General features: G+C 27.2%; 1 protein-coding gene across 5 annotated transcripts in view; it reads right to left on the bottom strand.

Moving 5' to 3' along the window:
- LOC129969347 (glutamate receptor ionotropic, kainate 2-like) overlaps nucleotides 1-15837 on the bottom strand; it is a 417754-nt gene that overhangs the window by 97503 nt on the left and 304414 nt on the right. For all 5 annotated transcript variants that reach the window (XM_056083886.1, XM_056083889.1, XM_056083885.1 and 2 more), the window contains exon 3: nucleotides 13742-13993. In XM_056083886.1, the coding sequence (XP_055939861.1) occupies nucleotides 13742-13993 (252 nt within the window). The remainder of the gene's footprint in view (nucleotides 1-13741; nucleotides 13994-15837) is intronic.

The following is a 15837-nucleotide window of genomic DNA, read 5'->3' as shown; positions in this document are numbered from 1 at the left end:
GTTAGAAGTCATTTTATCCCTTAACCGTGTAAAAGGTCATTTTTTTTCTAGTCACGGTATATTCCAATATTTTTAGGATTGCGGTTGGCATGAGAAAATCGATCCATTTAGCTTATTAGATATATATAATTCGATTAATTAATTACATTGGTCAATTAATAATTAAATTACAAATAAAGACACCCCATTTTGTATGAGAAAAGGAATTGAAGTATTTAAGTTTTTGTCTTGCTGAAAAATTTGTCAGAAATTATGCGAACCTACATAACTTTATTCAAAGATGGGTGAATTTGGTGGGAAGTATATTTACAGAGATGGCCAAAATTGTGGACACTTTTGAAAATTTTTACATTTTCTAACTTATATGCTTATAGAAAACGTTACGTTTCACAAAATGCAAAGTCTTGTATAACATTTTTAAAGAGAATTTAATACTGATTTAAATACGAAAACAAAATTCAAATATTTACAATACAAAATTTGGGTGGTAATAATTATCGAGATACATTAGATACAGATAACTGCAGTGAGTTATCAGTACTTAGTAGGGTAGCCTTCAATTTTTATTACGATGTTTAATTCAGCTGACTAGATTTTTAAGCTCTTCTTTCGTTATTATATGATGCCAGGAAACAATTATAGACTCAATTAGTTCTTTTCTATTTGATGGACGCTGCCTCATTCGTACAGGAGTTTTCAAATGGTGCCATAAATTCTCAAAAGGATTGAGGTCAGGATGGTCTCCTGGCCATGATAACAATTTAATAATCTTTGTAGTAAACCACTCTTTTGATATTTTTTGTTGTATGGCAAGAAGCTGAATCCTGCTAGAAAGAAAGCGATGCGTTTTAGGAAAAGAGATCACTGATTGAAGGTATAAGTTTTAGTTCTAGAATAGTGTAAATGCATTTTCTTGTATTTAGTGTCCCATCGATAACCTGAAGGAGACCAATACCGTCTGCTAACATGCATGACCAAATCATAACACTAACTGAGTTGTTCAAAGGTGTCTCAATGCAGCCAGGATGTATGTTTTCACCTATTCTACGTCCTGCATATTTTCTCCCATCAGTACCAAATAACTGCATCTTTGTGTTATCATTCCATACAACTTATGACCACTTTTAATCTGTCCAATTAATGTGTTCCTTTCTCCACTGTGAGCTTTTTATGCGCTACTATAAATTAAGATAAGGATTTTTTTCGTTGAATTCTACCTCTTAGTCCAACATCTAATAATCTTCTGATTCTTCTTGAACTGTCCGAAATGCCAGCATCATTCAGTTGACTTCTAATGGCCGCTGGTGATATTGTTCTATCTTGGAGACATAGCCTTTTTCTTCTACTGTCATCAACATACGTGGTGATTTTTTGGCCTTTTTCCTGCTTTTTTTCATTGGACGTATACAAATTGTATTTTAAATGGATCTTGAGTATTGATTCAAAATGAAAAAAAATTAATCATTTAGGAGACTAATTATTTTTTATATGATATGCTCTCTGAAAATATTGAAGAAAATCCCCGCTAAAATTCTGAGTTAGATTTATTTTTTGAATTCATTTAAATTCTTGAGAAATAATTTCTAAGTGATTATTTATTCTCCAAGGTTTAAACACGTTTCACAGTTGCATATTTTTGTCGAGATGAGATATTGCTTGATCTAAAAATCGGCAAGTAAATTCATTATCTTGGCGATCTTGATGTAATCTGAATATCGCCAAGTAAATCCATTATGTTAGCGTAATCATCTGAAAATCGCCAAATAATTTCAAGAATGCAATCATCTTCGTGAAACGTTTGCAGTTTATGTATGGTGACGCTTAGTGAATCAGGTGTAATTTGAAAACAGCCAAATAACTCCGAGGTACCAACAATTTTACAAAAATATTTTCATGCTATCCTAACGATTACGGATTAAGCTCTTAATTGTTTCCCTTGTTTCTAAGGTATATAATTCCATAAATACTAATTTGTTTAGTATGCTCTTTTTGAGCGAAATAACTATTTATTCTTTCTTTTTCTCATACTGGAGAATTAAGTGAAGTATTTTATGCGTTTGCAGTATATTTATAAGCATCAGGCACTTTATAATACACCTATTTTTTCGTAATACAGAGTAATCCTTAAATGTATTTGTAAGTAAACTTTAATACATTATGAAACTTTAATACAAAACTATATTAGCTGCAAAATGATCTGAAGATTTGAAGTTATGCAGCAGGAATTAACATTTAATCGTTTAAACTCTGATGTAAAAAAGTATGATGCTGTTAAGAATTCATGGAAAATGTACGTTTATAGGCTTGCTAAAATCCGAATGTATTAAAAATGATCAAAACAAATATGCATTTGGTCTCATTTCTCTGCTGCTTAATATTAATATGAACATTCTTACAGCTAAAATAGATAAAAAGGTTATATGCTTTTATGCTTTTTTCTCTGGTATCAACAGCAATAATAACAACATACCTTTTAATTCTTTTCTTTAAAAAAAAAAAAGCGTCTTTTCAGAAACAAAGAAGAGAAAAATAATCCTCGCTTTATTATTTCTATCTGCATTTGAGAATTTTATTTTCCCAGTTTATAACATGGCAACTCTTCCACATTGAGTGCTTTTTGTTTTTATAGCTGTTCGAGCTCGTATGAAAGTAAATACTTATTAAGTTTTCCATTGTATCTTTTCTCATATAAAATGCAATAATATCTGAGTTGCCTTTCAACGACTCTCATCACTAGAAATGAAATCTTCTTTGCAAAAAAAAAAAAAAAAAAAAAAAATTCAGTATTTAATATTTAATTCAGTTGCTTTTTTTTCTTTGTTCTTAGGGATTGTGGAAAATAATGGAAATTTTTCTCTTTATTGCTTCCTCAATTAACTGCTTTAGAAGACTTTAAGCACTTGTTTAGATGTAAATGCTATGCAGGCATCATAATCTTCACTTAGTTTTTTTCTATCATCGCTTGAGGCATTGAATTTAAAATGAAATTTCTGTTTTTATATAAATAAGTTGGTTCTTTTCTTTCTTACGTAAGATTAAAGTTGCATAAATATCGAAATTAAATGAGTTTTGGATTAGGCGTTTTTTTTCTAAAGAATGTAAAATATTTAAATGCTTCTTTCATTTTTTAAATTTCTCTAAATACATTTTTTTCTGTATGAACAATAATACAGCTTTTTCTCTCTTTTTTTAAAAAATTACCTGTTTGTTGAGGTTTTAAGGCCTTCATGCATAGTTAATTGGTTTCTTGTATCGAATTTCATACGATTATTTCAAGAAAAAAAATGTTTTTAAAGGTATTAAATTTCAAAGAGCGATTCAGTATCATGTTTTCTCAAAAATGCTTAATTTTATTTTGCTTAGATAAATTAAATTAAGAAATAGATGAAGATTTAAAACTAATTTTTTTTCATTCATTAGGGGAGTAAATTCTTTTAAAAGAAGAGTTGTTAAGGAAAAAATTCCATAAAAATAATTTTGAATTACTTAACAAAATCGATAATTTTTTTTTCATTTGTTTTTCATTACAGACATTAAATTGTTAAAAATGATTGTACAAGCAAAACATTTTATTTGACAACTGAAATAATCTGTATATGCCTGAGGGAAATGCAGAACTTGTATAAGACAACCAATAGTATACAAGCACATTAAGTACAAATATTTATAGGCAAAACACTGGAGTTTGTATTAGCCTAGCAAAGATTTTTTTTCCTTGATTTAATGTTAGAATAAAACTAAGTTTATACCAGCTGAGATCTCTATTATCGATATACTATTTAAAAACTAAACTGTTATTTTAAACTTTTCTTTTTAAAAAATCACCCACATTTTTTCAGAAAAAAAGAGGCCAAAATTGGCATCGAACACGTTATTACTGATAAAAAAGCTTGGAAAACACACCTTGATCCAATCTTCCTGGGTAAGTGTTAGACTGCCAGGCTTGTACGATTTCATTATAAAAAAGAAGTATTTCATATCTCAAAAATTGTTAAAAAATTATTGTTCCATTCTTAATCGCTTCAATAGTGATAAGAATATATTCCATATGTTAATGTATTTATTGAAAGAATTGCAGCTTAAATACCTTAAAAAATTTCGTATTTTTGTGATTATTACTATCCCTCTTTTTTACAAAACATAGGAGTTACGTATCATAAAAATGCTGTCAATATAACGTAACATGAGAGAAAGCCTTTTCAAGACAACGACAAAAATAAAAAAATATCGCTAATCTTCTAATTAAAGCTAATAAATATTTTAAAAATTCATGAAATTAGTTAGATAACTAATAAACTTGTTTGTTGAAATATTAATACTAAATGATATTTACTAATTTATTTTCATAATTTGAAATAAACAATACTGTCAAAATAAAAAGACTTGATTTAAAATTTCTTTAGTAAGAAAGGTTTATTTATATTAGGTAATTAAGATACTAATCCATTTGTTTAATCAAATATCTATTTTCTTGTAATATTTTATTATTATTATAAATATGACTTTCCCTCTCATTTAAGGTTGTCATTGAATCTTGATAATATTGCACATTTTAAAAATTTCCTTGCTTTTAATTAATGCATTCAGTGTCCATTTTCATTGGTTATTTTTTTGGTTCATTTTCTGTATTTAGATTTAATTCCTTAGCAGTAATGAAAACTAAGAAACTATTTATTGTTTAATTTTTTTGTTATTTTTTTACATATTATATTTATTTGTTGGATTCAGAAATCGGGGTATTTGCTGTATTCGAAAAAAGATTAAATATGTGATTTATTTCTTTAATTAAATACATTTTGTTTTAAAAATTAGGAATTAATTTATACCGTTGGGTGTTTCAAGTAATGAAGATGGGCTTGAATACAAAATTTGTAGTTATGATGAATCTTTGTGACAATTATAAAATAATAATTAAAAAGTTATTGCAATTTAAAGAAAGGTATGAATTGAAATGTATTTTTTTCAATTTATTTTATAAAAACAGTGATACAGAAGAATATGCAAATTTGAATAGATAGGGTATTCTTTTCTGCTAATGGTTGCGATGTTTTTATTTTTAAAATGCATTAAACCATTTATTTTAAATAATTAAATTAACAGACAGAAACCAACCGCCAACATATTGATTTAATCGGATAATTTTCAGTTTTTTTTCTTAATTATTTCGAAATGTTCTACGTCAATTTGATTGTTCATATTATTTTATTAATGTTTCTGCATTTTTCAGGAAGATTTTTTAATATTCATATTTTCACAATACTTTTTGAGAGTATACTACATACAGTAAATATAATTAAACAACGTTTATACATCTTTCAAGGATCTAATGTCAAACAATGTATAAATTAATTTTAATAATTTGTTTACTATAATTTGATATAACAAATACAATGTTACTAAAATGGATTTATTTAAAGTAATAATTCCAAAGCTTTTTTTAACATGGTACATAATATTAGAAACTTTAATTAAATTTTAAAATTGAGTACTTATAGTAAGAAATACATTATTTTTTTTGTATACTTTGAGAACAAATTAAGCATTTGTTATTTTACACCATTTTTGGATGTGCAGATGATTATTTATTTATATTAAATTTTAAATGCAGTTTCCTATGTTGGTTGCCTTAGAATGTACAGCATTACGAATCGAATTGAGTTTTTTTCTCATGTTTCAGTATGTTTAAAAAGTTTCCAATGGATTCAATTATGTCTACAAAGAAACATAAAAATTATTTCTTGATGTTTTTCATCATCAGCTATTAAATGATTATAAAACAATTTTTTATTCATTAATCAGTGTAACCAACAAAATGTCATGATATTTATTTCACAGCGAAAGATTCATCCTTTAAAGAAACTAAGAAATTGTGACTGAGACTGAAAAGATCCTAATTTTAGTAAAGGAGAAATTATTTATAATCGTAACTTTGATCATTTAAGAGATGGACTTATTATTACAATGCTTAAGAATGTATCAGAACTATTTATGAAAATGGGAAATTTTTAACGGTGTTTACTATTAAGCAATACCTTACATTCTAAAATGTCCGTATAATAAAAATGAAAAATAAAAAATGTCTAATTATATGTTTTAAACGTGCTTTTTTTCTTTCTCACTAAAAATAAAAAATAATCTGAGAACTCGTAATGGGTAAAAAAAGGTTTCAAATTAAACGTAATTTTACACACATTCTTTGAAAAATGCATCCAATTCCTTTTTGAGGCAGAATATAAATGTTTAATGGATTCCCTGAAGAATGAAATGGTTTTTTTTTTTTTTTTTTTTTTTTTTAAGAAACGATTATTTTTAATAGTTGAACGACTTTTTTTCCCTTAACTGAATATTTTTGTCTTGTTATGCTTTAAAAAGGAAAGGCATTAAGTAACTGCTGTTTACTGAAAGAAGAATGAAATTTTGTTATATAATGGTAAATAAAATTACCGATATTTTTGACATTAGCATATTTAATACCTTATTTATTTTTAATATTGTCTTTATTTATTTTTTGAAGATAAAAAGGTGGATTAAAGTTTAATTCCATTTATATTTATAAGATTTTTTCTAATGGCAGTTTAAAAGTTCTATTTTGTTTATAAATTCTTTCATATGAAAATAAAAACATTAACAATAAAGAAAAAAAGTATCAAGTCAACAGTTTCTCATTTTCTCTCGTATTTTAAAAGAAAGTCATTATTTTTTAGGATTGAATAATCCTTTGTTAATTAAAAGCATTCTTATACTAATTCAATTTTCTTACATTCGAAATTAAAAACAAAAAAAATTACTTCCTGAAGTACTTTAAAGTATTCTGAGTCCCATTATGAAGTGAAAAATAGCTTATTTACACCAAAGAATTTTACATTTTAAAAGAAAAAAATGCATTTTATTTTTATTTAGTTCCGAATCTTTACTTTTTGCTTATTGCGTTTTTAGGAGAAAGCTTAATCTTAAAATGAACTCCCTCTGCAGGCGTTAATGAGTAACTTTACATTAATTAGATTTAATTAAAAATTAAGAGGCAAAAGTTGACCTTTTTTTTGAAATTCTGTTTTGCTATTTCTAATTGAAACTTGAAAAATATGGAATTCCTTTGAAAAATTTAATTATCAGTAGAAAACCTTTATACATAACAACAAAACTGATGTAGAAGAAAAATTAAACAAACATTTATTTCATTTCTATAAACGAATGAAGAAATAATGTTTTTTTTTCTCTGGTTTTAATACTGAAATATATAGATTAATTTTTTCCACTTTATTTCAGAAACAATGAAAATAGTGATCACAAATGTTATAATCAACATTTATAATGCGAGTTCTCATGAACTTCTTACATCCTCCGTGCATTGGATGTACTATTGATGCTTCAAATTCAGCTCCATGCTTAGCTGCGTTGATTTGTTTATGCTTTAATGCATCTGTAAATAGTCATATTTATCTGTTTTATTGCATTACTGTAGGTGTGGGGTTTAGTTTTAGTGATAATGAGAAAAACAAGATAAAACAATAAGAATGCATTGAATTTCAGAAAAAGAAACATAATTGGTTAATCGAAGAATACCCCTTGTCAGAAGCTAAATTTAAATCTAAAATGTTAAGTGATTCACTTTGGAATTTGTACTTAAATGAAGATAACTGAACTAATATACTGCTTTAAGGAAATAGTACCTAATAATTAGTAAAAATTTCACGTAAATTGCCTTATAATTTTACCAATACATGCATCGCATTGTTAAAAGAAATGTAGTGAAATTTTAATTACTGAACAAAAAAAATATAAAAAGATGTAATTAAAAACATATTCAATTAAAAAAAATCTAAATATTTTTATTTTAAATATTGAGATCTAATTTCTATTAAGGTCAAAAGGAAATGTTAGCTTTTAATTAAATTAATAATAGGCTTTGTTTAGAAAAAGATTTTATACCACAGTTATCAATTAATTTTCATTCAGAGGATTATTTTATTGTTTAATGATAATTGGGACTTTTAAACTTTGTAGTACTTTATTTAATAGAAAGGTTATAGAAATAATGAATAATTGTAAAATAAACAGAATTAATTTCTCTTTCAGACAAAATAAGATGCAAGAAAATAATTCTGTTCAGAACAAAAATTTTATTGTTGATGTATCATCGTTAAGATAAAGCTCAAATATAGTGTTCCGATAGTTTGAAATAAGTTTTTATCTTTGTCTTTGTTGAAATTTTAGCTATAAGAGGAAAATATCATAAGTGCCATTTACATTTCACCATCAAATAAAATAACGTAATACAATAATGCTATAACTAAATTAAATATGGAAGTTACATTAGCTGGGAATCAGATGTTATTTAATTTGATTCCTCTTGTCTGAGTTCGTGTTGTATAGTGCTATCTTAACGCATTAAGATAATTAGTAATATACGATTTATAAATAATTAAATGTTAATACGTTACACTGTTTAATTTGGCACTGCAAATACAAAAATAAAAAAGGATAGTAAAATGAGTAATTTTAGTAAAAACCTTTAATATTCAACTTTAAAAATATTTCGATTTGTAAATTACTGCTCACATTATTTCAAAAATGATGTATAAACAGGTAATGAACAAACCAATGGATGATTGGTTTACTCGAACAAAGATTTCGTCTATGAATTTCAATGATTCCACTGTTACTTGATTGATTTGAATAATTTTCATTCTTTTTAGAAAGACTGTACACACTAGTTATGAGAAATAATTTCAGATTATCTCCAAAAAATATTGTAAATAAAACTAATATCTGTTATGTATAATTTTGGCAGCAATTTTAATTATACTTTCTAGAAAGTTTTTCTGTGATGCAATCCAATTTATGATGACTTCCACACAGTCAAATGTTTTAGAGTAAACAGTTCGAAGAATGTGTCTGCTGCATAAAATGATATAATGAGAAAAGTAGCATTTAGACTAACTCTGGACTATTTTTTTAAAGAAAAGTCCAAAATAATCAAGCATTGCATGATATCCCTTTTCCCATAGGCAAATTTTCTATTTTAATTTACAAACAGATTATTGATAATATACTTCAGAATTTTGTAAATCAGTTAAGTGACTATTACAGTACCTGAGATAACTGCTTTTTCTCCAAACTTTCTTGTCACAACAACTTGAGGAAGTTTAAAACATAAATGGTTTAGCAAGAGTAATATGAGTAATCATTAAAAAATCAAGACATGATAATTGTCTCAAATCTTTACCACAGATCAATCATCTTCCTTGGCAATTAAGCTACAGAAAAATTTGCTAACTCACCGAAAGACTACCAATATTCAAGAGTAAAGAAATTATGTTGATTCTTCTGGCGGTAAAATGAAATCTTTCCTTCTTATTCAGTAACTTTCAACTTGTTAGTCTAAAACGATTGCAAGGTTTTTTGCAATGAGGCTGCAATTTGGCTTCAGAAAAATGTATCAACCATACTATTAATGCTCTAAACTATTATTATTAACTATTCATGTTCGAGAAGTTAGGGATTTTGCTGATTCGCCTGGCAATAAAATAAGTGTCCATTGTTAATAAGTAATTCCCAACTTTCCTATCTGAATTCATTGATTTAGATAATATCCCGTTATCAGCAGATATTTTAATATGATATCCGAATTCTCTAGAAATATCTACCTCAATAAATTGATATTTTAGTGATGCAAGAGGAAATTTAAAAGAAGGTATACGATAAGTTGCATGAAAAATTTTGAGGTCATAGTTGTGATCACATTGTGAAAAATCATACGAAAGAGGAAAACAAATATGGAATCGATCAGTTTATTCTTTGTCAAGGACTGTAAATTAGTGAGAAAAAATGCAAAATGTTTCCTTCCGAGTCGGGATTACTTTGGTTTTGTACTTAGTGCTATTGTATTTGTAGTCACGTCTTTGTTATGAGAATCTTTGTGCTTTTTGAAAAGTTTAAGTTTCGATTCGTCATTTTCTCCTGCTTATTCATACATTCAATTTTGATTTATTTGTTATTGATATTAAGGTTTGCTAATAGTGTGAATTTTGATGTTTATTTTCATTTACGATCCAGCCAGGCTTCGCCTTATGCGTCTTTTATAAAAAATAAAATAGATTCTAAACATCGAAAAGTAGCAGAGTGACAAATACAGGATAGAATTTCGTTTTATTTTTCTCCTGAAAGAAACACCTGAAAAACAGTCAATATATTTTCAAGAAAAAAGTCAAGTAAAGGTATTTACAGTTCATACAGAACTGAACGTGAACCTGACACAATTACCACATTGAAATAAAAACTCTAAACATCCATGAAGAGTTTTTATAAGAAAATTCTTTTAGCCGGCTATCCGGTGAAGATGTGCATTCCTTGCACTTATTAGGACTCGTATCGGGTTGCGGATGAACACAGAACTCTTTTCATATCAAGCACAATACATATATAGTAATACAACTAATATATATATATAAAGTTAAAAATAGTTATTCCACTGTAAAGACAATTGAATTACTATTTGTATGTTATATTATTTGTTTTGTATCTAATTTTGGCATTAAATTCGTTTGTTTTTAATATACAAATTCTTTATTTTATATATTCAGTTTTCACGAAAATTAAAACATAACATATTAAATACAAAAGAATATTTTTCTCGTGAATGTCACATTTAAAAATCCACATTTAAATATTTTACTCGTGATAGTCTGATAAAAACGTTTTAAGCCTTATTGTGTTTTAAAAATTTTTAAAAAAATGCAATGCTTAAATTAAAACTATTATTAATTTTGACCTTCTAAATAAGCCAATACTTGAAAACAAGCGCATATATCGGACTTCAGAGGGATAACAAAATGGGATTAACTACCGAAATGCTTGTGGTCAGCTGAAAATTACATTGAATGCTGCTATTATGAAACTAGAGTTTTTCAGATGAAAAATCGAATTTTGCAATATGCCTCAGAGTCCTGATGCAAGCAATCCCGTGTTGAAAACATCATAAATGAAGTGAAGATGAAATATTTATTATATAAATAATAATCTCGCTCAGGATGTGTTAGCCATTTTAAACGGCATTTTTTATACTTTTTCTGTACTCTGTATAACGTGTCATTTAAGTTTCACAAATTTTTTCCATAATAAATATTTCTTCAGTTGAGGCATTATATTATAATGTATTATTTTTCTACTCATAAAATAGTTTTTTTTTATGCTTTCATTTCTTTCTCTATTCTTATAAAGGATTTTTAAGTATTCCATAATCTTCATCCATCTAATTATTTGGAAGTTTTGTATTTAAAAAACGTGTTATTTTAGTATTGATGCTTTTTCCTAAATTACAAAAAAACATCTGGGACATTAAACAGCTTATAGAACAATTTAGCAACTAAACTTTTTTTAAATCGATATGATCACTTATAAGCTATTTACTAAATGCAAATGTCGTTCTACATGTGTCTCTCTTCCTTTATATTACTAGATAGAATTTAAGTTAGATTAAAATAGATTGTAGCAAATAATTTCGTTTTTGAAACGAAAGTATAAATATATTTCATATCAGTATAAAATAATCTAGTAAAATTTACAAAGTACTTTAATTCTAGTACTTTACAAAGAACCAAATATATTTTATCCTTGTTTATGAAAATAAGCAATAAACACAATTCTAGACGGAAGATATTACATCATGGTTTTAAGAACAGCATTTTCAAACTCTTCTCTATAAAATGCCACAAAGGATATTTTCATAAAAAGAAATACTATTTAATTCAAATTATATCTACTTACATTGTGAAATTTTGCGTCTCAATAACAGAATAATACTAATTAATAAGTGTTTGTGAAAGAGGAATTTGCTTAATACGGTTAATGATCAAAGCGCAGAAGATTAAGTGGACCGTCTGAGAACAAACATCCTTAATTAGAGAAGATCTAGTGGCAAATGGAGTGTTTTCTGTGAAATGCATTTCTAATATCCATCCATACTACTTTGATACTTTAGTCATTAACAACTTGAAGTGCTTACATGGAGTATAATACATTTTTAGAATTATTAAATTATCTACGTAGAATTGAAAACTAGGAAAGAGATTAAATCCATTATCTGCATTCTACATATCTGAAACTTTCGGTTTTTAAAAATGCCAAACTAATTGGAAAGTGCTTAATTTTTAAATGTAAACAAGTATTATATGTAAAGGAAATAATACCCTTTGAGATTAATACTGAATTCCATTATTAATTAGGCATATAGTTTCTGTTGATTTTTATATTCGGGCTAGTTGTCCCCTTTGGCAAGGGATTTGATCAATATTCAAGCCCAGGAGTTTACTCTAGGATTCAAATGACATTGAATTTGAGGTATTTGTTTATATTTAAATCCCTCTTGCTATAAATCAATAAAAAAATGCAAATCGTCGTCAACAAAATTCGCCAACTATCACGCCATCTTCCGTCTGGCGATCTTGAAGTAATCTGAAATTCGCCAAATAAACTCGGAAATAATACAAATAAACAATATCGAATTTAATAATGTGGGGGATGTAATATAGTGTTGCTAATGAACAATCACTTAAGTTGTTTTAGAACACCACCTGAATTTTATGACATCAAAAAAATATCTTCCGTTGTATTGCTTTTAAAATATTATTCTGTGGACTGCGAAAAATTGCTTGGATTGCGAAAATTACGAAACGATTTTGAAAATTTTGTCTTTTCTAGAGGAATATTTTACAAATAAGAAAGCATTTCATCTTATTTAGGGACATAAAAATATATTTGTTTTGATAATCTTGCAATGACGTTCTACTATTGAAATATTTAAAGGCGAAAAAAATATAAGAAATACCTTTCGGTAATTTACGTTTAGGGATTATATAGTCTTTAAAAGCCTTATATTTCCAAACTTGAAAATACCGTTCAAAAGTGAATCACGTCTTTGAATGCAGTTGATCCTAAGTAGAAAAGAGGACAAGAATGCGGCCAAGGATAACATATGACATTTGTCCTATCCATATAATACTAGAGTCTGTCCTCTCATTGCGAAAGTACTTGAACTCTTTCCTGATTTAAGATCCTGGGACATGAAATGGAAGACTGCATATCCTTTAGAGTGAGCAGTCATGAAACGAATATATAAATATAATATATAGTGAATAAATATGAATGAATAAATATAGTGAAATAAATATAAAAGTGAAGCTTATGAAGACACTTTTTAAACAAACAAAAATAAAAAATAAGTTGGTTTATTAGATCAGTTAATAATCCATTGTGAAAAAAAGTTAGTTGCTATTACAATTGAATGATTAAGTTTATACCTCAGAACTAAAATTAAAATCGGATGCTTAGTTCACTGCCATTCTTCCTGCAATGTATTACAGAGCATTGCCTTTAAATAGCTTCTTGTTCATGCATTTAACACATATTTTTCTAGATAAATTTCTACAAAGATTCTATTTTCTTTACTTATTTTCTTATGATTTAATGGTGCAAATTCTGTGATTTGCTTCTTCTAAGCCATTTTTTTATTTGTTAGTAATTTCAATAGTTTAATCATCTTTATATCTCACAATTTCTTTGGTAGAACCATTTTCCAAAAATTTGGTTATATATTTACAGTTGGATTTTCCTCAGATGAAAAAAAAATTTAGTTAATACCTCTTTGGTAGGGAATTATTTGATTCTACCATCTTACCACTGATGAAATGGGAATGAGATGCAAAAGAATTGATGAATGTTAAAATAATTCAATTTCATTTACCTGCATCATCCTCATAGATAATGGCCACTTTCGTCCAATTGAGGTACTTGGTGAGATCTCGAATAGCTCTGCCCAACATCCAAGGGCTAGGATACAGGTTGATGGAGAACTCCTTCTCTTCTGATTCGACGTCCAGTCTGGCCTCGATATGGGGGATGTCCAGTGCGTCACACAGACTCTGGATGTGACTACCCAGTAACGGATTCTGGGGACCGAAGATAGCACTCACCCCAGAATTCACCTGTTGGCAAGCTGGAAGGAGAAAGATATTTATGTTAAAAAAAAAGTTTACCGGTATATAAATTTCTACTTTACTGTCTACGAATATAGATAATCTATGAAAGGTACAAGAGAATGTATGGTTATTAAATGAATCTATCTTAGGATCCGTCTTGTTTCCTTCAGTCGTTAGTCAGTTAAGCAGCTTTTAATTTGCCATGATTTCTTTGAGTCATGGAATTGGAAACATTGGATTCATTGAGTTATTTTGTCACAAAAAGAATTAAAATCTATGCTTTATTCTAATCTGTTCATTTTTACCAGATATAATTAAAAATAAATATTTATTATAAAATTAAAATAAGACACGTATAAGTAGAACTATAGATGAGTTAATATCCCGTTTTGAAGTTACACAAAGGTTATTCTGAAAGGGGGATCGTTTTCATCCCATATCCGATGACGAGGAGGGCATCTCAGCTGCCCACATCTTTTTAAGATTCCACGTCTCACCAGTGGGAGGACGATCAACATTGAATAGATTTAATATGCATAAGGCAGGTATATTTATGTCTAGGCCCAAAAATAAAGCAAGATTGTGCAAAGAAAGACAATGATCTGTTTTAAATTAAAATAAATCAAGGATAAGATGCAATAAAAATTATGAGGGAGATAAGTAATGATTGTTTACTATATATTGATATCCCCACTCTTCCTTTTATTCTAAATTTATGTGTTTGCAAACGATTTAAAAAATAAATTATTCCATTTATAAAATAAATTATTTGATTTTCTATTTTGTTTTGATCTATTCCCATATAAAGACGATATTTATTCCAATATGTAAGAAACAAACTTTAAAAAATATTCAATTAAGAAATAATTGAAATTGTTCAAGCTCAATGATTTCCAAAACAATTTCTTAACATCCATTTACTGCACTTAGGGGAACTTTTTGAAAAAATAAATTATTTCGTCTCCAGTGGCAATTCCTGTTTCACAATGCTTTAGCTTTATATTATAGAACAATATCAAATGCTTTAGAATTCTACTTTAGAATTTTGATGAAAAATTAATAAAATGTCGAATATGGATTAAAAGGACATAAGAGCTTCAGAATTCGACTCTGTGGTTTTAAATTCCAATCTGCGATTTTGCCTGAAAATTGGTTAATAAAGTATTTTTAAATTCTGCTCTCTTCTTTGTAACTGAAGAAAATACATTTAAATTCTACTCTGCGATTTTAGTTAAGAACGGAACTTAAATGCAGAGTGCATTCATATTCTGGTTTCTAAATTATATGTGAAGAAAATGCATTTAAACATTATTTTAAAATTTTATTTTAAGAACTACAGTTATATACAGAATGCATTACAATCCTGTTCACTTATATACACGCAATTATTTTGAATCACATACAAACGTGTGTAAAATCACGTCAGCATTTATCGCTACTTTTTGAGTGATATTTTTACCTAGAAAAATAAACAGCAACTTAAGACATGCTTTTGTTTCGAAAAAATTTTAATATCTGTTTAAAAATTCTACAGAGAAACTATATGCAGAATAATAGTTTAAAACATTTTTATCAAAATATTAGCATAGTCAAAATTTTGATCGAAAATGAATCATAATATCAATCAAAATATAATATCAATATTGTATTTTTACTAAGCTTCTTTCTGAATAGATTATTTCCTAAATAGAATGTCACAAATTTTTTCCCTACTTAATTTTCTGTTCAGATATTTTAAAAAGAAACTTTTCATTTTCAGTTATTTTAAGAGTTTTTCTTGTTTAATGAGCTCGTTAAAAATTTCAGACAAAATATTTAAGCAGTAAAAATATGAATGATTAGTTAATCCTCATTTAATTCT

The sequence above is a fragment of the Argiope bruennichi genome, chromosome 5 (genome assembly GCF_947563725.1).
Source record: "Argiope bruennichi chromosome 5, qqArgBrue1.1, whole genome shotgun sequence".
In the NCBI taxonomy this organism is placed as follows: domain Eukaryota; kingdom Metazoa; phylum Arthropoda; class Arachnida; order Araneae; family Araneidae; genus Argiope; species Argiope bruennichi.
This window is presented reverse-complemented; position numbering and strand designations above follow the sequence as displayed.